A 24,712-nucleotide genomic window follows, 5' to 3' on the forward strand; every position below is an offset into this window, starting at 1 on the left:
TCTTTTTTGTGTTTTCCCCTTTATGGCACTGTAGCAGGTCTCAGCCTGGTCTCTCGGCAGCTCATAGCAGCTGAGGTCTCCCAGAGAGAAAATAAGTGGAGGATTCATCAAAGACTGTTGAACTTTTAACTCATTCCTTTGTTTTCCTACTTTGAACTATGAAAGACTTAATGTAAACCGTTAGCTTAATTCTTTAATTTTCTACTTATTCCAAGAAGAAAATGCTTAACTTATTAACTCTCGTTCTGTTACTACTTTGTACCTAAGTTTTTTTGTACCTAAGATGGCACCATGTGTGGCAACATTGTACACTTTTCACTGTACTCCTGTACTTCTGTATTTGAGTCCATGTGAAAATATAGTTAAATCTAATCAACTAATTTGAAGCATTCACGCAGAGCAGTCTACTTACTTAATTTAAAATCTTCAGATATTGAAATAAACTTATCACTGTGCAAAATGGACATTGAGATTTTTAAAAATGTTTTTAAAGAATGGATAAAATTTTTGAGTATCATGAACTCATTTGACATTCTAAAATTATAAAATTAACTTTTGAAGGCCTGTGAAGGCATTGGTTCATGAAGTTGGTATGCTGTTATAAACTCAGTTACACATTATTCAACAAGTGATCTTTATGGACTTCAGAAAGGGGTTTGAAAAGGTTCCTCATAGTTGACTGATTAACAAGGTTAGATCACACGGAATACAGGGAGAACCAGCCATTTGGACAAAGAACTGGCTCAAAGGGAGAAATTAGAAGGTAGTGGTGGATGGTTGCCTTTCAGGCTGGAGGCCTGTGACCAGTGGAGTGCCACAAGGATCGGTGCTGGGTCCACACCTTTTCATCATTTATATCGATGATTTGGATGTGAACCTAGGAGGTAAAGTTAGTAAGTTTGCAGATGACATGAAAATTGGAGGCGTAGTGGACAATGACGAAGATTACCTCAGAGTACAACGGGATCATGATCAGATGGGCCAATGGGCTGAGGGGTGGCAGATGGAGTTTAATTTGGATATTTTGAGGTGCTGCAATTTAGAAAGGCAAATCAGAGCAGGACTTATGCACTTAATGGTAGGGTCCTGGGAAATGTTGCGGCACAAAGAGACCTTGGAGTGCAGGTTCATCATTCCATGAAAGTGGTGTAGATAGTATAGTGAAGAAGGCATTTGGTATGCTTTCCTTTATTGGTCAGTGCATTGAGTATAAGAATTGGGATATCATGTTGCAGCTATACAAGGCATTGGTTTGGCCATTTTTGGAGTATTGCATGCAATTCTGGTCTCTCTGCAATACAGAGGATGTTGTGAAATGTGTAAGGGTTCAGAAAAGAATTTCAAGAATGTTGCTGAGGTGGAGGGTTTGAGCTATAGTTGGGAGGCTGTATAGGCTGGGGCTGTTTTCCCTGGAGCATTGGAGGCTGAGGCGTGACCTTATTGCAGTTTATAAAATCATAAGGGCATAGATAGGATGAATAGACAAGGTCTTTTCCCTGCATTGTTGGAGTCCAGAACAAGAGGGCATAGGTTTAGGGTGAGAGGGAAAGATTCAAAAGGGACCTAAAGGGCAACCTTTTCATTCAAATGTTGGTGCATGTATGGAACGAGCTGCCAAAAAAAGTGGTAGAGGCTGGTTGCAACATTATCTGGATGGGTACATGAATAGGAATGGTTTAGAGTGATATGGGCCAAGTGCTGACAAATGGGACTGGATTAATTTAGGATATCTGGTCGACATGGATGAGTTGGACAGAAGGGTATGTTTCCCTGCTGCACATCTCTATGCCTCTATGACTCAAAGATGTTAATTTAACCAACATCATAATTGAAGTTTTCAACTGTTCATAATTGAAAAGGAATTAGAAGCAGAGGTACTGCACAGAAAACCATTGCAATTCTTCACTGTTCTAAAGTTCCAATGTTATTATTAGCTTTGTACCACATCAAGACCTGGGTCAGTTGTTCTTTTCCCTTTTATTTTGATATCCTTTCCTACTCTATTCACAACTATATTTTAAGAAATTTAAAGTTGAATGTCTCCCTTGTTTTGTTTCTTTTTAATCTTATTTACATCATTCATTTGAATAAAACTGTGATTTACTGTTCTAGTACGTTCCCTGAAATAATTCCACAGAGATCAGTATCCTGTCAGCAAGTCACTCTTTATGTGCACGTGGGAAGTCCTTGACATTGATCCAGATCCCTCAGAGCCAGCTCTCAGAGTGAACAGGATGTCTGACACTCCTGTTTCTTGTCTGTCCGCCAGGACTCCCTAATTGGACCAGGTTAGCAGCCCCAATCAGGGAACTCATATTCTATGCAGTCCACTTTGTTAATCTCATTGCAATCACTACATCCCTAAACCTAATATTTACTCCTGACAGGAACTATGCATGAAATGCTAGCATTGTATGAAAATTAGTAGTTGAAAGGAAAGGTTAATCTATTCCAATACTGGAGACTTTACAAATTTGACATAGGAATCTTATTCAAATTTTATTTCTTTATTTTTGTGCAATGCAAATTATCAAAGTTCATGGTGTTTCCTCATTCACAGTGCCATAAAGGTTAAACGTAATTGAAACTTATTTGGAAAGAGCATACGCATGTTGTTTAAAAAAAAAGTAATCTGAGTCAGGTTTTTGGCCTTTTGTTTTCATTCATTTTGTCAATTATTGTCCTTACAACTTTTTATACTCTACAATTCCAGCAATGCTCTTGATTGCAATGCTAGTTAGATGCTAACCTCGGCCAGGCTGTGGTTGGGAGAGTTTGTTGCGTCCAACTGAGACTTCATAAGAAGAACCTTTAACCTAAACAAGATACTGTTTATTTCTTGATTGCAATGGGGGACATGTTACATTAGCAAGATAAACTTTGTTACTTAGTCTATGAGGAGATCTTCCTTATCCCACCAATTCTATATGGCGTCATCAGATTGGGTGAAATTTATACCTGATTACCTTATACAAAATAAACCAGGGGCTTCAATTTTCAGATTCATTAACCGCAATGTATGGATTTTTTAATCAGCACTTATCAAAACAAACAAGACCACCAAATAGCAGAGTGTATAATTTTGAGGCTTGTCTGCCAAATGTCAGTGAATCCAGTGGTTTACACACAATTTCATGCAGGTCACGAGATTGCATTCATGATTGTGAATGATATTTGTATTTTGCCCTTCATTAGTCTAAAACTTTTACAAATAATTATGGCCCATTTACTACAAACTAATTGACTTCATTTAACCCAATGTAAAAAAGGAATCAATCTGGAATCATCATGATCTGTATGGCCCTGTTCTAGAAAAGCTATTCCGGTTTTCTAGATATAACATGAGCAAAATGATAGTCTTTTGGCTCTTGAATGTCCATGAGATAGTTTATATTTTATATTGTACAGGAGGGTCCGAAGACTGCAGTTAACTCGCAAACAAACAGAAATTAATGGGGAAACTCAGCAGATGGTGAGTCCATTGACACTGGACCTGCAACATTAACTCTGCTTTCTCTCCACAGATGCTGCCAGACCTGCTGAGGTTCTCCAGCAATTTATTTGTTTCTTTCTGATCACCAGCAGCCACAAGTTCTTTGTTTTTGTTTGACAGCAGTTAAGCATTCAGTCTCTGTGTTATAAGGCTGAGTTGGTATCAGTGTTTTCCTTTTGTGTTTTTGATTATTGACTTCAGGCAGAATTCACAGCCATGAGGGACCAATACATGCGAGGTGGAGAGGGTTTTATAATCTGTTATTCCATCACCGATCACCGATCATTCCAGGAAGCTGCAGAGTTCAAGGAACTCATCTATCATGTTCGACACACATATGATATCCCAATAGTTTTGGTTGGAAATAAAACAGACTTGGAAGAGTACAGGCAGGTAAGGAAGTTCTACTTAGTAAAATGCCTTTTGCAATTGTTGTTCAAGCTTTGTAATTTACTGTGAACTTAAGAGTTTTGGTTTATTTTGTGGAAATCTTAGCAATGTAGTCCGGTTAAAAAGTAGTTTTCATTTTAGCCAAATATAAAATTAATTCATATTTGAGGAAATGTTATTTATTTTCACCTAATTTCAATCGCCTGAAGCTCTCAATGAGTTTTTTACATTTGCAAGCTGGGATTTTCAGTGATTTGAAAAAAAATGTAAGGCTGTAAGAAGTGATTAGAATCAGTAGTAGGCTGTAATTCAGCAATGACACATCTTTTTTCTGAAATTAGATAATAGAATTTTAGATTTGGTGATGTATTTTTTCATGTAGGGTAGGTGATGACCTAGTGGTATTATCACTAAGCAATTAAACCAGAGACTCAAGTAATGTTCTGGGCACTTAATCAAATCCTATTATGGCAGATGGTAGAATTTGAGTTTAGTAAAAATCTGAAATCAGAAGTCGTTGTCGATTGTCAAGAAAAAACATTAGATTCACCTATACCCTTTTGGGAAGGGAACTGCCATCCTTATCTATTTTGATATACATGTGATTCGGGACTCTCAACTGCCCTCTGGGCAATGAATTCTGGCCAAGCCAGGAATGCCCACATCCTCTGAAGAATATATAAAATCGCTCAATTAGAGAAGCCTCCAACATTCTGGTGTAATAAACTCTTTATATCAGTAAAGACCCACCAGTTCATCCTACCGAATTACAGTGGTACTCCAACCAAAACATGATTGATAGGAGGCACAGTGGCAGGGATTAGAATTTGCTATTGGAAGGTGCATTCTATTATCCAGCACTGTTAAGTTTGGGTGCATGCAGCATGGAATATGCTTATTGCCTAATTGCCACTTCAGAGTTCTTCACCTATTTAGCCAAAATTCAATACAGACCCTGTTTAATCAATTGATTTCACACACAACGTTAATATTAAAATAGCTAGGAATTGGTTTTGCAGCATTTGAAAAGAAGAAGTAAAGTTCTCTATGAAATTAAGGATAGATTCCTCTTTTGTCTGGACAACCAGAAAGGTAAGTTACACAACAATAACTCGAAGAATGACTGTGCAATACTCTGACACAGGGCATTTTCGACATATATCTCCTCTGAAAGACTGGAAAACATCCTGGGTATTTGCAAGACAGAAGATTGCCTGTATTTTGTATTGATTTAGAATGGAATTACACAATTTGTAGAATGCATTGAAAAAAAAAATTACATTGGTTTTTGCAGATACTTTAGATTTTATTGTTGCTATTTTCCAAGAAAAGCCCGTTATATTTGGCTGATTTTCAATGCTGTTAGCCACTTATCTCAGAAGGACGGCTGAGTTTATATTTTGATTGACAGTTCTAAGAGGCTGTTAAAAGATTAGCTACCTTTTTTGTGGTTACTGAATAAAAAACTCTATTTATTTGTATCACAAATAGGCTACTTGAAGAGTAAATTAACCATTTAATATGTTTAATGAATGAGATTTTGTTTATTGCAACAAGTGTGTAATAGCCTGAGCACTGACAGCAACAGCAAGAGAGCAAAGGAGAATGAACCTGGAGTGAACAGCAGCAGTAGCAGCAGGATAAACACCTGAGGAATGTGGTCAATCAGAGTAAACCTCACAGTGAACAACAGGATAAAAACCTGAGGAGCAGGGTCGGACAGAGCGAACTTGGGGGTGAACAGCAGGATAAATACCTGAGGAGCAGGGTCGGACAGAGCGAACTTGGGGGTGAACAGCAGGATAAATACCTGAGGAGCAGGGTCGGACAGTGCGAACTTGGGGGTGAACAGCAGAATAAATACCTGAGGAGCAGGGTCGGACAGAGCGAACTTGGGGGTGAACAGCAGAATAAATACCTGAGGAGCAGGGTCGGACAGAGCGAACTTGGGAGTGAACAGCAGGATAAATACCTGAGGAGCAGGGTCGGACAGTGCGAACTTGGGGGTGAACAGCAGGATAAATACCTGAGGAGTGGGGTCGGACAGAGCGAACTTGGGGGTGAACAGCAGGTTAAATACCTGAGGAGCAGGGTCGGACAGAGCGAACTTGGGGGTGAACAGCAGGTTAAATACCTGAGGAGCAGGGTCGGACAGAGCGAACTTGGGGGTGAACAGCAGGATAAATACCTGAGGAGTGGGGTGAGTCAGAGTGAACTGTTTTGGGGCCACTGCTGTTTGCCATTTTTATAAACGATCTGGATGTGGGCAGAGGAGGATGGGTTAGTAAATTTGCGGATAACACGAAGGTAGGCAGAGTTGTGGATAGTGCTGAAGGATGTTGTGGGTTACAGAGGAATGTAGAGCAGGGCTGAGAAGTGGCAAATGGAGTTTAATGTGGAAAAGTTTCAGGTAGTTCACTTCGGAAGAAGTAACAGGAATGCACAGTACTGGGCTAATGGTAAAATTCTTGGCAGTGTAGATGAACAGAGAGATCATGGTGTCCAGGTGCTTAAATCCTGAAAGTTGCCACCCAGGTTGACAGGGTTGTTCAGAAGGCATATGGTGTTTTGGTGTTTATTGGTAGAGGGATTGAATTTTGGAGTCATGAGGTCATGCTTCAGTTGTACCTGAAGTAAGGCCGCACCTGGAGTATTGTGTACAGTGCTGGTCACCGCATCATAGGAAGGATGTGGAAGCTTTGGAAAGGGTTCAGAGGAGATTTACTAGGAAGTTGCCTGGTGTGGAAGGAAGGTCTTATGAGGAAAGGCTGAGGGAACTGAGACTGTTTCGTTAGAGAGAAGAAAGTTGAGAGGTGAATTAATTGAGACACATAAGATAATCAGAGGGTTAGATAGGGTGGACAGTGAGAGCCTTTTTCCTTGAATGATGAAGGCTAACATGAAGGAACATAGACTTAAGTTGAGTGGTGATAGATTTAGGACAGATGTCAGTGGTAGTTTTTTCACTCAGAGAGTAGCAGGGGCGTGGAACGGCCTGCCTGCAACAGTAGTAGACTCACCAATGTTAAGGGCATTTAAATAGGCATTGTACATACAAATGGATAATAATGGAATGGTGTAGGTTAGATTGGCATCAGGTTAATTTCACAGGTCGGTGCAACATCGAGGGCTGAAGGGCTTGTCCGCGCTATATCGTTCTATGTTCTATGTTCTGAGGAGCAGGAATTAGTCACATTTGGAAAAATATGAACTGATTAACTGTAGGCAGGATGGCTTGTGTGGGGAAGGTTGTGTCTAACAAACTTGATTGAGTTTTTTGAGGAAATTACAAAGATGATTTAATGAGGGCAGAATGGTAGATGTTGTCTATGAAGAATTTAACAAGGCCTTTGACAACGTCCTTCATGGTAGGCTGATACAAAAGGTGCCCTTGTTTCCTCCCACAGTCCAGAGATGTGCAGGTAGGTGAATTGGCTATACTAAATTGTCCATATTGTTAGATGCATTAGTCAGGGATAAATGTAGGGTAGGGGAGTGGGTCTGGGTGGGTTACTCTTTGGATGGTCAGTGTGGATTTGTTGGGCTGAGAGGCCTGTTGCCATACAGTGGGGAATCTAGTCTAAATGTTGAAGTCACACGGGACTCATAGTGAGTCGGTACAGAACATGCTTAGTCTCAGAAGACAGGGAGTTGTGGTGGAAGGGTTTTTCCTGACTGGAGATCTGTGACCAGTAGTTCTGCAGGGATCTGTGCTGGGACCCTGTTGTTTGTACTCTATATAAAAAAGAACTCGGAGAAGAACGTAAGTAACTTTGTGAATGACACAAAGAGTCAGGGAAGCTGCAGATGGTGAAGAAGTTTGCTAGAGGATACAACAGTATATAGATAAGCTGGAGATTTGGATGGAGAAATGGCAGATGGAATTTAAACTGGACAGTATCCTTACTACAACAGGGCAACCAGAACTGAATACAATTCTCCAGAAGAGGCCTCACCAACATCCCATATAACCTCAAAATGATATCCCAACTCCTATACTCAAAGGTCTGAGCAATGAACACCTATATGCCTTCTTAACCACTCTGTATATGTGTGATGCGCACTTCAAAGAATTATGTACATGAACCCAAGGTCTCTGTTCTACAGCACTGCCCAAGGCCATACTTTTAACTGGAGCATTATATTATAATATTTGGATCTAGGGTATGGATCTAGGCGTACAGGTCCACACTTCCCTGAAAGTGGCAACATCAGTGGATAAGGTGGTCAAGAAGGGTTATAGCATGCTTGCCTTCATTGGTCAGGGCACAGAGTATAAAAATTAGCAATTCATGTTGCAGCTGTATATAATTTTAGTGAGACTACATTTGAAATATTGCATACAGTTCTGATTACAGCATATTTCACTTGAACGTTGAAGGGTGACCTGATAGAAGTTTACAAAATTATAAGAGGCATGGATAATCTAAGTAGAAATGTTGGAAGAAATGCCAATTGCTAGGGGTCATAGGCGAAATGTAAAAAGGGATATGTTAAAAGGTAATGTGAAAGGCAAATTCTTTATGCAGAGGGTGGTGAGTGCCTGGAATACATTGCTAGAGGAGGTGGTAGAAACAGATACATTAACAACATCTCTCAGGCTTCTTGACAGATATACCAGTAGCCAGGGAATAGAGTGATATGGATCATAGAGAGGCATAAGGTTTTTAGTTTTAATTTTTCGTTTAGAAAGGCATCATGTGTTGGCTCAGTCTTGGTGGGTCGTAGGGCTTGTTCCTGTGCTGTGCTATTCATGTATTCTTTGTTCTTCGTTGATGAAAACGAGCTCCATGAGCTTGTTCAAAGGTTAATGTATTCCAACTTCACATCTGAATTTTGCCCACCGTGAATATTGTGTCAGTGGCTGTGAAGGTAGAATGGAGGGGTATGGGTTAGCATGAAGAGGAAATGCGGATTATGGAGTGACATGGATGGTGCATGCGTTGATAGTGTTGTGTGATTAGGAGATAGTGACGATAGTGAGTCTTTTATTAAACTGGGCCCTTTACTCAGACAATCAATGTGGGTTTTCAAACCTCCAGACTCATTCACCTTGGAACTGCCTCTGAACTGCCCATGACGGAGACATAACCCTAGAGCGAGAATTGCCTCCTGATTTGAACTCCCTTCTGACAAGCTAAAATTCTGACACATATTATCATTTCTTTATGACATAGAAGTATTTTACTGGTACAATGAACATGTTTTCAAACGCTGATGGTGTGACGTGGTCAATTTAAAGGCTACTGAAAGTTTTAAGACAGCCTTTGGATAAACAATCATTTTGAAGTGTTATTTGCTGGCAAAATTAAAGATCTGGATTGCCATATTCAATGTAGGAATATCCAGTGTATGAAGTATTTAATGAAATAATGTTATACTTCACTTAATCTTCAAGGATGATATCAAAAGTTTAGATCTAAGTATTAATAAGATTAAACAATTTTCAGTCCTAACTTCAAATAAAAGGAAAATAATGATGTATTTGGTGGTTCTCCATATAATAGTTGTTTTATAATATCTGCAATTACCTTTTTCATATAAAAAATGATTTTTGCAGATATAACCAAATAATTTCTCATTATGTATGCTTGCTTTGCGTATGATTTTTATTGCTAGCTGTAGTCAATTCTTTTAATGTATTATTCATTGCTTTTGTTATGATTTCCCCAGTCATCTTCCTGTCAGTCCCCATGATAGGGCCCAATGTGGATTGTGTTGACATTGTAGTTTGTATCAGGTTGTGTTTGAAATCACAGGGAGGAACTGCCTTCGGGACTCTCCAACTCATTGCTGTAATGTTGGCAGAAACCCCACTTCAAGGCATGAACATGAAATGACTGTGGGGTGACAGACAAACCCAGAGGAAGTTCACCTTCATCGTGAAATCTTTGGCAATGTAATATCTATCAAAGAAAAACTGAAATTGAATGAATTAAGCAATTATTGAGTAATCATCATGATTAATTAACCGAACAATAACAATTACTTTAGTTTCACGGGCCATAAAATAATTATGGGCCACTCTGCAAATATGCGGCACTATTTAAAGTGGTTTAATTTAGCAATAATGGATGTGTTACATTGCCTTTTTGAGTTGAAGATAAATTCAAATTGCTAAGGTTGCAAGCAGAAATAGAGTGAGTTTTCCATCTGATGAAGTGTTGCATGCAAAATCTTTTACTGCTTTTCCATCAAGGAGTTTTAACTTAATTACTAAATTCTATAGTTGAATCAGTATCTTGTGGATTATGTGATACCCCATAGGAAGGTCTGTTTTATAATTGTACTATTTCTGGCCCAGAGCTTCAGGTGTGATGCTTAGAATGACTGTAATGAGTGAAATTTAAAGTCCTCCTACAGTGGTGAGTTTGGTATTAGGGGCATTTGATCAGTTGTAAATATGGCACATCAGCTTCTTACAGCGACTCTGAATAAGTCAAAGGCAGGACAGCCCGTGGATATTCCTGACCCACTTGAGATACTCAAATGGGCAATTCATACCCACTTAAATTCCTTGTTCTATTGCTGCTGCTAATAACCCAGCAACAGAGGAAGTATTATTGGGAAGAGCAATAAGCATGCTGGGAGGGCTTGTGTTCAAAGTGAATCAGTACTGCATGTTGTCAAGCATCTTGTGTCTTTTGGAAATGTGTTCATTAAGGAAAGTGGAAGTTATTCCATCACACGCCTGGCTTGTGCCTTGTAGAAGATAGTTAGAAATTAGGGAGACAGGAGGTGAATTACTTGCTGCAGAATTCCTAGCCTCTGGCCTTTTCTTGGGGCTGCAATATTTATGCGGCTCATCCAATTCAGTTTCTGGTCAAGAATAACCCCAGGGTGTTGACAGTGGGGAATTGAGTGATGGTAATGCAATTGAGTATCAAGGGCTGACGGTTAGATTTTCTCCTATTTGAAGTGGTCATTGCTGAATGCATGTATAACGTGAATTATACTTTGGGCTTATCACCCAAACCTGAATGTTATCCATGTCTTGCTGTATTTGGACATGGACTGCTTCAGTACTTGAGGAGTGTGAATGGTGATGTGCATTGTGTCATCTTCAGTGAACATTCCCACTTCTGACCTGATGGTGGAGTGAAGGGTATTGATAAAATAGCTGAAAATAGTTGGTTTTAGGACACGACCTTGAGGAACTGCTGCTGAAATAATCTGGAGTTTAGATGATAGGCCATCAAAAACCATAACCATCTTCCTTTGTACTTGGTATGATTCCAACCAGTAGAGAAGTTTTCCTCTTATTTCAGTGACTCAAGTTTTGCTGGAGCTCCATGAGGCCATACTGTCAAAAAACTGCCTTCCCATTAAGGGCAGAGACAAAAAACACTGTAAATGCTGGAATCCAAAGTAGACAGGCAGGAGGCTGGAAGAGCACAGCAAGCCAGGGGCAGCAACAGGAGGCTCAAAAGTCGACATTACAGGTGTAACCCTTCTCCAACCCTGAAATGTTGATTTCTGCACCTCCTGAAGCTGCCTGACTTGCTGTGTTCTTCCAACCTCCTGCTTGTCTACTTCATGTTAAGGGCAGTCAGTTGCTCTCACTTCACATCTGGATTTGAGGTCAGGAGCTGAGCATAAGAAAGCAAGATAATCCTTTGCAAATGCTGCTGGATATCACTGTTAGTAATCCATTCCATCACTTTACTGATAATCGAGACAAGGTGGTCTCACACTAGGTCTACTAATTCTTGAATTCCCAAGCAAGTAGAAATAGTTTATCTTTATCTATCCTAACTTTTCATGCTAACATTTTGAAGACTTTGATCAGATCACCCGTTAACCTTCTAAATTCTAGAGAAAACAGGGCTAATTTGTAGAGTCACTCTCATAGTCTAATGCTTGATCATTCTTGCAAACCTATTTAATGTTGTAATTATTATAATACCTGCATTCTACTTCATGCATACATCATGAGTTAAAAATCATATGATTGCACAAAATAACCCAATCTGCCACTGACAGGAAATGACACCTAGGCCCACTCCAGAAGCTGTACTCCATAACAGGAGATGTCACCTCATGGTGTTGTTAAAGCAGAAAGTGAAGAATAAAATGGGTAGGTACAATCCAAAAGTATAAGAAAAGCTCCTCCACAATGTTGTTTGAGTATAATTTAGCCTTTCAGCTCATTCTTTATTGTTTAATATGACCTGGTTGGGATTTCAGTTTGATGTGAGGCTTAAGCCTGAGATTTGTGGATTTATCCTGGGCACCTCATTGCAATAGATATTTATGAGCTGTGTGCAGTGCATGTTGCTGGTATCTGTTTGGTATAACACATAGTTGGGTACATAAGCAGTCCAGGAACACATGGAACCATGCCCTGAGGTACCCCCCACTTCCAATGTGCAGTATCAAAAGGCATGGCTCACTGAGCTGATGTGAAATACAAGAGTGGATCTCACTTTCTTTTATTCCTTCAAACTTAACCCTATCCCATGACATATTAGCTCTTACCCATCTCATAGACAGTCTTTCATGTTATTTTGCCAACCTCTGTGTTAACCTTCAACCTCCCTCCAGTCACACTGTCATCATTCATGTTTCAAAAGGAATAGGGAGGGTGGTAAATGAGGTGGGGGAGTGGCATTGCTAATCAAGGATAGTATCAGAGAAAGGGAGGTCATCAAGGAAGGTTTGTCTACTGAGTCAATATGGGTGGAAGTCAGAAAGAGGAAAGGAGCAGTCACTTTATTGGAAGTTTTTTGCAGACCCCCCCCCCAGTAGGAACTGAGACACGAATGAGCAGATTGGGAGGCAGATTTTGGAAAGGTGCAGAATTAGTAGGGTTAGATTAGATTAGATTCCCTACAGTGTGGAAACAGGCCCTTCAGCCCAACAAGTCCACGCTGACCCTCCGAAAAGCAACCCATCCTATTCCCCTACATTTACCCCTGACTAATGCACCTAACACTATGGGCAATTTAGCATGGCCAATTCACCTAACCTGCACTTCTTTGGTGCTGTGGGAGGAAACCGGAATACCCGGAGGAAACCCATGCAGACATGAGGAGAATGTGCAAACTCCACACAGACAGTTGTCCGAGGCAGGAATTGAACCTGGGTCCCTAGTGCTGTGAGGCAACAGTGCTAACCACTGAGCCACCGTGCCACCCGTTGTTGCAATGGGTGACTTCAGCTTCCCGAATATTGATTGGAACCTCCTTTGTGCAAATAGTTTGGATGGAGAAGATTTTGTCAGATGTGTCCAGGAAGGATTCCTGACTCAATGTGTAGATAGGCCAACTAGAGAGGAGGCCATATTGGATACGGTGCTTGGCAATGAATCAGGTCAGGTGTCAGATCTCTCTGTGGGAGAACATTTCAATAATAGTGATCGCAACTCACTGACTTTTACTATAATTATGGAGAGGGATAAGAGCAGACAGTATGGGAAAATATTTAATTGGTGGAGGGAGAATTACAATTACATTAGGCAGGAACTGTGGAGCATAAATAAGGGACAGATATTCTCAGGGAAATGTGCAACAGAAATGTGGAGGTTGTTTAGGGAGCTAAAGTGAGTGCTCGATTGGTTTGTTCCACTGAGAAAAGGAAGAGATGGTAGGGTGAAGGAACCTTGGATGGCGAGAGATGTGGAACATCGAGTCAAGAGGAAGAAGGAAACTTACTTAAGGTTGAGGAAGCAAGGATCAGACAGGGCTCTAGATGGTTACAAGATAGCCAGGAAGGAACTGAAGAATGGATTTAGAGGTAAAAGAGGGATTGAAAAAGCTTTAGCAGGTAGGATTAAGGAAAACCCCAAGGTGTTCTACACTTATGTGAGGAACAAGAGCTGGATGTCTTGAAACAGTTAAAGGTGGATAATTCCCCAGGACCTGATCAGGTGTACCCGAGAACTCTGTGGGAAGCTAGAGAAGTGATTGCTGGGCCTCTTGCTGAGATATTTGTATCATTGATAGTCACAGGTGAGGTGCCAGAAGACAGGAGGTTGGCAAACATGGTGCCACTGTTTACAAAGGGCAGTAAAGACAAGCCAGGGAACTATAGACCGGTGAGTCTGACCTCAGTGGTGGGCAAGTTGTTGGAGGGAATTCTGAGGGACAGGATGTACATGTATTTGGAAAGGCAAGGACTGATGCGGGATACTGGATTGGTGGTGCTGGAAGAGCACAGAGGTTCAGGCAGCATCCAATGAGCAGCGAAATCGACATTTCGGGCAAAAGCCCTTCACCAGGAATAAAGGCAGTGAGCCCGAAGCGCGGAGAGACAAGCTAGAGGAGGGTGGGGGTGGGGAGAGAGTAGCATAGTGTACAATGAGTGAGCGGGGGAGGAGATGAAGGTGATAGGTCAGGGAGGGGAGGGTGGAGTGGATAGGTGGAAAAGGAGATAGGCAGGTCGGGCAAGTCCGGACAAGTCAAGGAGACAGTGCTGAACTGGAAGTTTGAAACTAGGATGAGGTGGGGGAAGGGGAAATGAGGAAGCTGTTGAAGTCCATATTGATGCACTGGGGTTGAAGTGTTCCGAGGCGGAAGATGAGGCATTCTTCCTCCAGGCATCTGGTGGTGAGGGAGCAGCGGTGAAGGAGGCCCAGGACCTCCATGTCCTCGGCAGAGTGGGAGGGGGAGTTGAAATGTTGGGCCACGGGGCGGTTTGGTTGATTGGTGCAGGTGTCTCGGAGATGTTCCCTAAAGCGCTCTGCTAGGAGGCGTCCAGTCTCCCCAATGTAGAGGAGACCACATCGGGAGCAACGGATACAATAAATGATATTAGTGAATGTGCAAGTAAAACTTTGATGGATGTGGAAGGCTCCTTTCGGGCCTTGGATAGAGGTGAGGGAGGAGGTGTGGGCACAGGTATTACAGTTCCTGCAGTGGCAGGGGAAAGTGCCAGAATGGGAGGGTGGGTCATAGGGGGGTGTGGACCTGACCAGGTAGTCACGGAGGGAATGGTCTTTGCAGAAGGCGGAAAGGGGTGGGGAGGGAAATATATCCCTGGTGGTGGTGTCTTTTTGGAGGTGGCGGAAATGTCGGCGGATGATTTGGTTTATGCAAAGGTTTGTAGGGTGGAAGGTGAGCACCAGGGGCGTTCTGTCCTTGTTACGGTTGGAGGGGTGGGGTCTGAGGGCGGAGGTGCGGGATGTGGACGAGATGCGTTGGAGGGCTTCTTGAACCACGTGGGAAGGGAAATTGCAGTCTCTAAAGAAGGAGGCCGTCTGGTGTGTTCTATGGTGGAACTGGTCCTCCTGGGAGCAGATACGGCGGAGGCGGAGAAATTGGGAATACGGGATGGCATTTTTGCAAGAGATAGGGTGGGAAGAGGTGTAATCCAGGTAGCTGTGGGAGTCGGTGGGTTTGTAAAAAATGTCAGTGTCAAGTCGGTCGTCACTAATGGAGATGGAGAGGTCCAGGAAAGGGAGCAAGGTGTCAGAGATGGCCAGGTAAATTTAAGGTCAGGGTGGAATGTGTTGGTGAAGTTGATGAATTGCTCAACCTCCTCACGGGAGCACGAGGTGGCGCCAATGCAGTCATCAATGTAGCGGAGGAAGAGGTGGGGAGTGGTGCCGGTGTAATTACGGAAGATCAACTGTTCTACATAGCCAACAAAGAGACAGGCATAGCTGGGGCCCATACGTGTGCCCATGGCTACCCCTTTGGTCTGGAGGAAGTAGGAGGATTCAAAGGAGAAATTGTTAAGGGTGAGGACCAGTTCGGCCAAACGAATGAGAGTGTCAGTGGAAGGGTACTGTTGAGGATGTCTGGAGAGGAAAAAACGGAGGACTTGGAGGCCCTGGTCATGGCGGATGGAGGTGTAGAGGGATTGGATATCCATGGTGAAGATGAGGCGTTGGGGGCCGGGGAAACGGAAGTCTTGGAGGAGGTGGAGGGTGTGGGTGGTATGTGGGGAGTTTCTCGACTAGGGGGGATAGGACAGTGTCGAGGTAGGTAGAGATGAGTTCAGTGGGGCAGGAGCATGCTGAGACAATGGGTCGGCCAGGGTGGTCAGGCTTGTGGATCTTGGGAAGGAGGTAGAACCGGGCAGTGCGGGGTTCCTGGACTATGAGGTTTGAAGCTGTGGGTGGGAGATCTCCTGAGGTAATTAGGTTCTGTATGGTCTGGGAGATGATGGTTTGGTGATGGGGGTGGGGTCATGGTTGAGGGGGCAGTAGGAAGAGGTGTCCTCGAGTAGGCGTTTGGCTTCAGCGGTGTAGAGGTCAGTGCGCCAGACTACCACTGCGCCCCCTTTATCCGCTGGCTTAATGGTGAGGTTGGGGTTAGAGCAGAGGGATTGGAGGGCTGCGCGTTGTGAGGGTGAGAGGTTGGAGTGGGGGAGGGGGGTCGACAGATTGAGGGGGATAATGTCCCGGCGGCAGTTGGAAATGAAGAGGTCGAGGGCAGATAATGTGCCAGTGCGGGGTGTCCAGGTGGATGCAGTGTGTTGGAGGTGGGCGAAGGGGTCCTCGGAAGGTGAGCAGGAGTCCTGATTGTGAAAGTAAGCTCGGAGGCGGATGCGACGGAAGAATTGTTCGATGTCACGGTGTATATTAAATTCATTGATGCGTGGACGGAATGGGATGAAGGTGAGTCCTTTGCTGAGGACTGATCGTTCGTCTTCAGTGAGTGGGAGGTCTGGAGGAATGGTGAAAACTTGGCAGGGCCGGGAGCTGGGTTCTGGTGTGGATGTGGAGCTGGGAGTGGGTTCGTAGCCAGTACCTGGAGTGGGTGTGATGGTGGGGGGAATGGGGGTGGAGGCATGAGCAGGGGTACTGTTCCCCTTGGGGTTCTGGAGGGTGGGGATAGTGACAGTGGGGTCTGTGGGGGGCGTGTCAGCAGAATGCAGGTGAGTGGCGCTGGTGGGGGCGGAAGTGGTGGTGACCACAGCAGTAGGGGTGGCGGAAGTCACTGAGCATGTGGTATCCGGAAGTGGCTGTGGGAGTGGCCATGATGGGGGCGGAAGTGACATCATCACTCAGCGTGGGGATGGTAGCTGCGTCAGCCGCATAGCTAATGGCATTTCCGAGGCCAGGGGAATCTTCTAGAATGTTTGAGGAGCGCTGGTTATGGAGGTGGGTGGATAAAAGTTTGTTGTACTTATAGGTTTTGATGTTTGAGATGGAACTAAAATACTGTTTGTTGAGAGTATGAATTCTCCTGAGGATGTAGTACAGAGTGGGTCCTTTGCAATCCTGAGAGAGTGTGGCCCTCAGCTGAGGCAGGGCTGACTGGAGAGAGGTTAGGTGCCGGCGCATTGCTGCAAGCGTGGAGCGGAGGATCTTGAAGGAGAACTGTTGCTGGTGTTTTTGCATCTGTAGTCTGTACTGTTTGTCCTGTTCGGGTCCGAACTCTGCTGGTTTAAAGGTGGTCCCGAGATGTGGGATAGTCAACATGGCTTTGTGCGTGGGAAATCATGTCTCACAAACTTGATTGAGTTTTTTGAAGACGTAACAAAGAAGATTAATGAGGGTAGAGCGGTAGATGTGATCTATATGGACTTCAGTAAAGCGTTCGACAAGGTTCCCCATGGGAGACTGATTAGCAAGATTAGATCTCATGGAATACAGGGAGACCTAGCCATTTGGTAACAGAACTGGCTCAAAGGTAGAAGGCTCAAAGGTGGTGGTGGAGGGTTGTTTTTCAGACTAGAGGCCTGTAACTAGTGGAGTGCCACAAGGATCAGTGCTGGGCCCTTTACTTTTTGTCATTTACATAAATGATTTGTATGCGAGCATAAGAGGTACAGTTAGTAAGTTTGCAGATGACACCAAAATTGGAGATGTAGTGGACAGCAAAGAGAGTTACCTCAGATTACAACAGGATCTCTACCAGATGGGCCAATGGGCTGAGAAGTGGCAGATAGAGTTTCCATTGCAGCCCACCAGCCTGCCTGGATAGTATTCCTGCTGGGAGGCAGTGTCCATACCTCCTCTGGGCAGGCTCCTTTACCAAACAGGCTGCCTTCTGTAACTGGTACACTTACATGGGCACACCTATTCTGAGCTATAACCTGACAGTGAGGAAGCACAAAGCCGAGTGTTTTCAATGCACCAACCAGTGAGAAGCCAACCTTGCTGGAAACATGTCTCATATATCTGGCTGGGATCCTAAAGGTAGCATTTTGTTACGCATTGCTATCCAGACTGTGGTCAGGAACACAATACCAAGGGTCTGGGATTTTACTGCAAATTCATGTCCTGCCGATGAGCGCTAGCAAGCGTCCCAACCATCCCCATCAGAAAGTCTGACCCAGCTGAAACTTCTTTCTAATTTAATGTGAACACTTCCAATCATCACCAGGAATGGGCATTTCAGCCCTCTGGGCAAGGTCTTTGCAATTGTCACCTTTATTCCCACTTGCAATGAGTCGAGAAGATTCCAACCATGGCCTTGGGGTTTTCTGTAGCACTATGGTTACATTTACATAATTAAGCAGGATAGGAAATCTATTGTCAGAGTCAAGAGTGGGGTGCTGGAAAAGCACAGCAGGTCAGGCAGCATCCGAGGAGTAGGAGAATCGACATTTCAGGCAAGAGCCCTTCATCAGGAATGGGGCTTGTGATCCTAGGGGATGGAGACATAAATGGGAGAGGGGTGGGGCTGAGGGGAAGATAGCTGAGAGTGCAATAGGTAAAGGTGGGGATAATAGTGATAGGTCAGAGAGGAAGGTGGAGCCTGTTGGTGGGAAGGAAGATGGACAGGTATGACAGGTCATTGATGATGTGGGGTTGGAGGGTCCCAAGGTGGAAGATGAGGCTCTCTTCCTCCAGGCATCAGGTGGTGAGGGTGTGGCGATGGAGGAGGCCCATGACCTGCATGACCTTGACAGAGTGGGAGGCAGAGTTGAAGTGTTCGGCCATGGGGTGATGGGGTTGGTTGGTGCAGGTGTCCCGGAGATGTTCTCTGTCGAGCTCTGCAAATAGGCGTCCTGTTTCCCCAATGTAGAGGAGACTGCATCGGGAGCAACAGGTACAGGAAATGACATGTGTGGAATTGCAGGTAAAACTCTGAAGGATGTGAAAGGCTCTTTTGGCGCATTGGACAGAGGTGAGGGAGAAGGTGGTGTGGGTGCAGGTTTTGCACTACATTCAGACCAACACAATTTGGATTTGAATAGGCTAACTACAAAGTCAAAACCTCCAGAAACAGTTTCCCTTCCAGATCCTCCACTCCACACTTCCAACCATGCGGTGCCACCTAATCTCTCTACAGTCAGCCCTGCCTCAGCTCAGGACCAAACTCTGTCAGAACTGCAAAGGACCTCTCCTGTTTTACATCCTCAGAAGAATTCACACACTTAGCAAATACTTTTTTTACACCATATCAGACATCAAAAACTGTAAGTACAACAAACTTTCTTATACCTACCTCAATATTCGGGATTCCTCGACCATTCCTGAGACTTCCCCTGGCTTCCGGAACTGCTTGACCACCATCAGCCACACGGCCGCTCCAGCCACCACCACCATGGTGGACGATGACATCACTTCTGTCTCCGCTGCCCGACAACCCACAGCCACGGCTGACCATGCGACCTCTGTGACTGCCGGTCAGACAATCGTCGCCATAACTGTGACTAGATCCACCACCACCACCACGACTGTTGCAAGATCCATCACCGCCAAAACCAATGTGAGGCTGAACCAGAACATCACTTCCACCCCCTGTTGTTGCTCCTGCTGCAGCCACTTTCACCCCGACTGACATCACCTACGCCAAGCGTTCTGCCACTTTCATCCCCGTTGTTGTCACCACCGCAATCACTTCTGCCCCCACTGACGCCACTCACCTGAACACCTCAGACAGAATTGCCTATGACATGCATCACGCCCCTTCTGAACGCACGGTTCCCTCAGTCACCACCTCCACCCCCAACGATGTGTGGGGTGTGCGTCACTTCCGTGAATAACCTTACCCTCAGTCTCACGACTACCACTCCCACTCCAGTTACACTCTCCACTCCCCACCCCCACTCCCAGCTCCAGCCCTACACCAGGTACTAGCTCTCAGCCCTGCTGTGTTTTCACTATCCCCCAGACCTCCCCCAACTGAGGATGAACAATCAGTCCTCAGCAAAGGCCTTAACTTCAGCCCCCTCCGCTCCCAGATCAACAAATTCCACACGAGTCATGATATCAAACACTTGTTTTGCCACCTCTGCCTCCAGGCTTATTTTTTCCACCAAGACTCCTGGCCACTTTCCGAGGACCCCTATGCCCGCCTCCAACATACCCCATCCACCAGGACACCCCGTGTGATCTGTTACCCACCCTCAATCTCTTTTTTTCCAATTGCTGCCAAGACATTAACCGTCTCAATCTGTCCAACTGTCTCACCCACTCCAAACGCTCACCCTTGCAACGCGCAGCCTTCCACTCCTTCTGCTCCAACCCCAACCTCACTATCAAACCAGCGGACAAAGAGGGTGGGGGGGGGGGGGGGGGGGTGCAGCTCATCGACTTCTACACCGCTGAAGAAGCCAGATGCCAACTCAAAGACACCTTCTCCTACCTCCCCCTCGACCATGACCGCACCCTTCATCAGCAAACCATCATCTCCCAGACCATACACAACCTCATCACTTCAGAAGAACTCTCACCCACAGCTTCCAACCTCATAACTGGGGAACCCCGCACCGCCCAGTTCTACTTCCTACCCACGATTCACAAGCCTAACTGCCCCGGATGACCCATCATCTCAGCCAGCTTCTGCCCCACCGAATTCATCTCCACATACCTTGATACGGTCCTATCCCCCCCTCCCCAGTCCAGGTAATCCCCAGATACGCGTTCGGGACACCACCCACACCCTTCACCTCCTCCAAGACCTTCATTTCCCAGGCCCACAATGCTTTATCTTCACCATGGACATCCAGTCCCTATACACCTCCATCCGCCATGACGAAGGCCTCCAAGCCCTGCAATTCTTCCTCTCCCGATGTCCCCACCGGTACCCCTCCACTGACACTCTCATTTGTCTGGCAGGGCTGGTCCTCACCCTAAATAATTTCACCGTTGAATCCTCCCACCTCCTCCAAATGAAAGGGGTAGCCATAGGCACCCGCATGGGTCCCAGCTATACCTGTCTCATTGTCGGTTACATAGAACAGTCCACCTTCCGCAGTTATGCCAGCACCATTCCCCACCTTTTCCTCCACTACTTTGATGACTGTATCAGTGCCACCCCGTGCTCCAATGAGGAGGTTGAACAGTTCATCAACTTCACCGAGACATTCCACTCTGACCTGAAGTTCATCTGGACCATCTCAGACACCTCCCTCCTCTTCCTGGACCTCTCCATCTCCATCAACGGTGACCGACTCAACACGGACATCTTCTACAAACCCACTGACTCCAACAAGTTCCTGGACTACACCTCCTCCCACCCCACCTCCTGTAAAAATGCTGTCGCTTATTCCCAATTCCTCCACCTCCGCCGCTTCTGCTCCTAGGAGAGCCAATTCCACCACAGAAAACATCAGATGGCCTCCTACTTCAAAGACAGCAATTTCCCCTCCCACATGGTCAATGGTGCCCTCCAGCACATCTCATCCACTTCCTGCACCACTGCCCTCAAACCCCAGCCCTCCATCCGCAACATGGTCCTCACTTTCCACCCCTCCAACCTCCATATACATCACACCATTCCCCACCATTTCCACCACATACAAACGGACCCCACCACCACAGATATATTTCCCTCCCCACCCCTATCCGCTTTCTATAAAGACCATTCCCTCTGCGACTCTCTTGTGAAGTCCGCAACTTCCCCTCACAGGACCCTCCCCTGCCACCGCTAATTGCAAAACCTGTGCCCACACCTCTCCACTCACCTCCATCCAAGGCCACAAAGGTGCCTTCCACATCCAACAGAGCTTTCCCTGCACTTCCACATTGCTCACGCTGCGTTCTCCTCTACATTGGGGAGACAGGATGCCTACTTGCAGCGTGCTTCAGAGAACATCTCCGGGACTAACCAAACCCACCGCGCCATGGTCGATCACTTTAACTCCCCCTCCCACTCTGCCAAGGACTTGCAGGTCCTGGGCCTCCTCCATCACCCAACCCTCACCACCCGATGCCTGGAGAAAATAGCACCTCATATTCCACCTCATGACCCTCCAACCACGCGGTATCAATGTGGATTTCACCATTTTCCTCATTTCCCCTCCCCCCACCTTATCCCAGTTCCAACCCTCTAACTCGGCACCGCCCTCATGACCTGTCATACTTGTCCATCTTCCTTCCCACCTATCCTCTCCACCCTCCATTCTGACCTATCACCGTTACCCCTACCTCCATCTACCTATCCCACTCTCAGCTACATTTGCCCCAGCCCCACCTCAGTCCCAGTTATGTCTCCACCCCCTCAGCTCACAAGCCCCATTCCTGATGAAGGGCTCTTGCCCAAAACATAGATTCTCCTGCTCCTTGGATGCTGCTGTGCTTTTTCAGCACCCCATTCTCGACTTTAACCTATTGTCAGAGCCTGTCGTTTCTAAATTCTTCCACCTAACCACTGTGCAACTAGCGGAGACTGGTGGTTTATTCAAACTTTCAGAACATATTGTTTTGATATTTTTTCTTCAATCGATTATTTCTTGATTTCCTTCAGTACCCTGGTAATCTGACTCTCACCTTGTTCCTCACTCCTTCAGCTTTTTCCATGCGATCACAGCAATGCTGGATGATCATGTCAGCCATTTTTGTTTGAATTTCTCATGTAGTTATAAAGTCAGATGTTCTTCCTATTGATAATCCTCCTTGTTTAGCCGAGCTAGAAAATGACACGCATCCACTGACTTGCCCATATCAATGGCTGGGCTCTTTCATGGCAAAACATTCCAAGAGTGGGACATGATTACTTAGAGATAGACGAGCCAGTCTTTTTCCTCTATTGTAATGGCACATGTGTTACTGGAGAGACAAAGGAAGCTATCATTTTGTTGGACTGGTAATCTCTTTCAGAGATAAATTTGTTGAAAGAAGTATTGTAAAAAAACACTCTTGAAAGCATATAAGGCTGCCATTTTCACCTTGAAAGGTACCCAGTTAATCTTTGTTTGCCCAGGAAGGGAGAGGTATCTGAAAAGTGAGCAACTAGTGAAAGTAGCCATCCAGAGCTGCTACTTTACAGTAAACCCATCAATAATATTCGTCACTAACAGGACGCTACTCTCAGACCAAGAAGTTATTTTGCCTACCACACTGATGAGTAATGTGGTTTGTGAGTTTTAGTATGAGTGTGATGCCCAGTGTTTAGACCACATGCCCTAACAACTGGCAAGCCATGTCAAACAGCAAGTCCTTTTGACTGCTTATAGAAGACCTTGCCACATTCAACCAACGTATAGAGTCATAGAGATGTACAGCACGGAAACAGACCTTTTGGTCCAACCCGTCCATGCCGACCAGATATCCCAACCCAATCTAGTCCCAGCTGCCAGCACCCGGCCCATATCCCTCCAAATCCTTCCTATTCATATACCCATCCAAGTGCCTTTTAAATGTTGCAATCCATACATGTACCACGCTCTGCGTGAAAAGACCCTTAGGTCTTTTTTATATCTTTTCCCTCTCACCCTAAACCTATGCCCTCTAGTTCTGGACTCCCCCACCCCAGGGAAAAGACTTTGTCTGTTTATCCTATCCATGCCCCTCATGATCTTATAAACCTCTATAAGGTCACCAACGCTCCAGGGAAAACAGCCCTAGCCTATTCAACCTCTCCTGATAGCTCAAATCCTCCAACCCTGGCAACATCCTTGCAAATATTTTCTGAACCCTTTCAAGTTTCACAACATCTTTCTGATAGGAAGGAGACCAGAATTGCAAAGAAATTCCCAAAGAAATCAGTCCTCACTCAGGCATCCTTCAACTATATATTAGTGGCATGACATTCACATGTGCTTGCAATATTCCAACATTGGCCTAACCCATGTCCTGTAAGCCACAACATGACCTCCCAACTCCTGCACTCCATAGTCTGACCAATATAGGAGCTTCTGCTGGCAAACCTCAGGATTCTATTTCCAACGTTGAAAGTAATTCAGCTATTGAACAATGATTACCAGACAATCCTGAATATGCTTAGAATTACACCAGAAATAAATTTAAAATTAATTCAAACTTGTGCTTGCAGTATGATTCATTTGATTGACAAGAAAATTTAAAAATAAAAATAGAACTGGTAGTGAAGATTCAGGCAGCAGAATTAGGACTCCCCATTTAGTTGTTCAAACAGTTTCCTTCTCACAATTTTGGGTCTGTGGGGCTTTCACAACAATGCAGCCACATTATGTCTGACAGCACCTCCTTGGTTGTCTCTTGTTCTGCCATTCTGTGAAAACTGTTTTGCTCTTTTCTTTGTCTGTTCCTTCTCTTGTCTTCGTTTTACTACTTATTGCGGTAGTGGGTCTTAGCTGCCTTCTGGAGTTCTCTCAGTTGATTACTCCACAACACTCCTCGACTGCCTTTCCACATATTCACTTACAATATTCTTTTCTTTGCGGACAAAATGAATTTCTTGATATATTACACCATTTTCAATGAGGAAAGGGTATGGAACAAGTCAATCCTTGCTATGTTCCCATGGTGATGCAGAGTCTACCAGCCTGACCAGAGTATAATCAGCTGCAGTTGGCAATTAACAGTTCCTGATGGATCTTCATGCCAACAAAATTGTTCTTTCTTTTCTTGGTTTCTTGTGTCCCAGTCCTGACAAGTACGAGACTAAAAACATTGTGTCTCTTTTTAGCAATGATTTAAATGCAGCTTCCTTCCAGAAAATGATCATGTGAGAAAGCTGACTGTGAGTTAAATAATAGCGAAAATGTCAGAAGAAGATTAACTTT

At 44.7% G+C, this 24,712-nt stretch overlaps 1 protein-coding gene across 3 annotated transcripts in view; it reads left to right on the forward strand.

Annotated features, from left to right (window-relative positions):
• Positions 1 to 24,712, forward strand: part of rit1 (Ras-like without CAAX 1) — a 326,724-nt gene that overhangs the window by 159,892 nt on the left and 142,120 nt on the right. For all 3 annotated transcript variants that reach the window (XM_072571920.1, XM_072571911.1, XM_072571930.1), the window contains one exon: positions 3,695 to 3,886. In XM_072571920.1, the coding sequence (XP_072428021.1) occupies positions 3,695 to 3,886 (192 nt within the window). The remainder of the gene's footprint in view (positions 1 to 3,694; positions 3,887 to 24,712) is intronic.

This window comes from Chiloscyllium punctatum, chromosome 1, assembly GCF_047496795.1.
Source record: "Chiloscyllium punctatum isolate Juve2018m chromosome 1, sChiPun1.3, whole genome shotgun sequence".
Classification (NCBI taxonomy): Eukaryota; Metazoa; Chordata; class Chondrichthyes; order Orectolobiformes; family Hemiscylliidae; genus Chiloscyllium; species Chiloscyllium punctatum.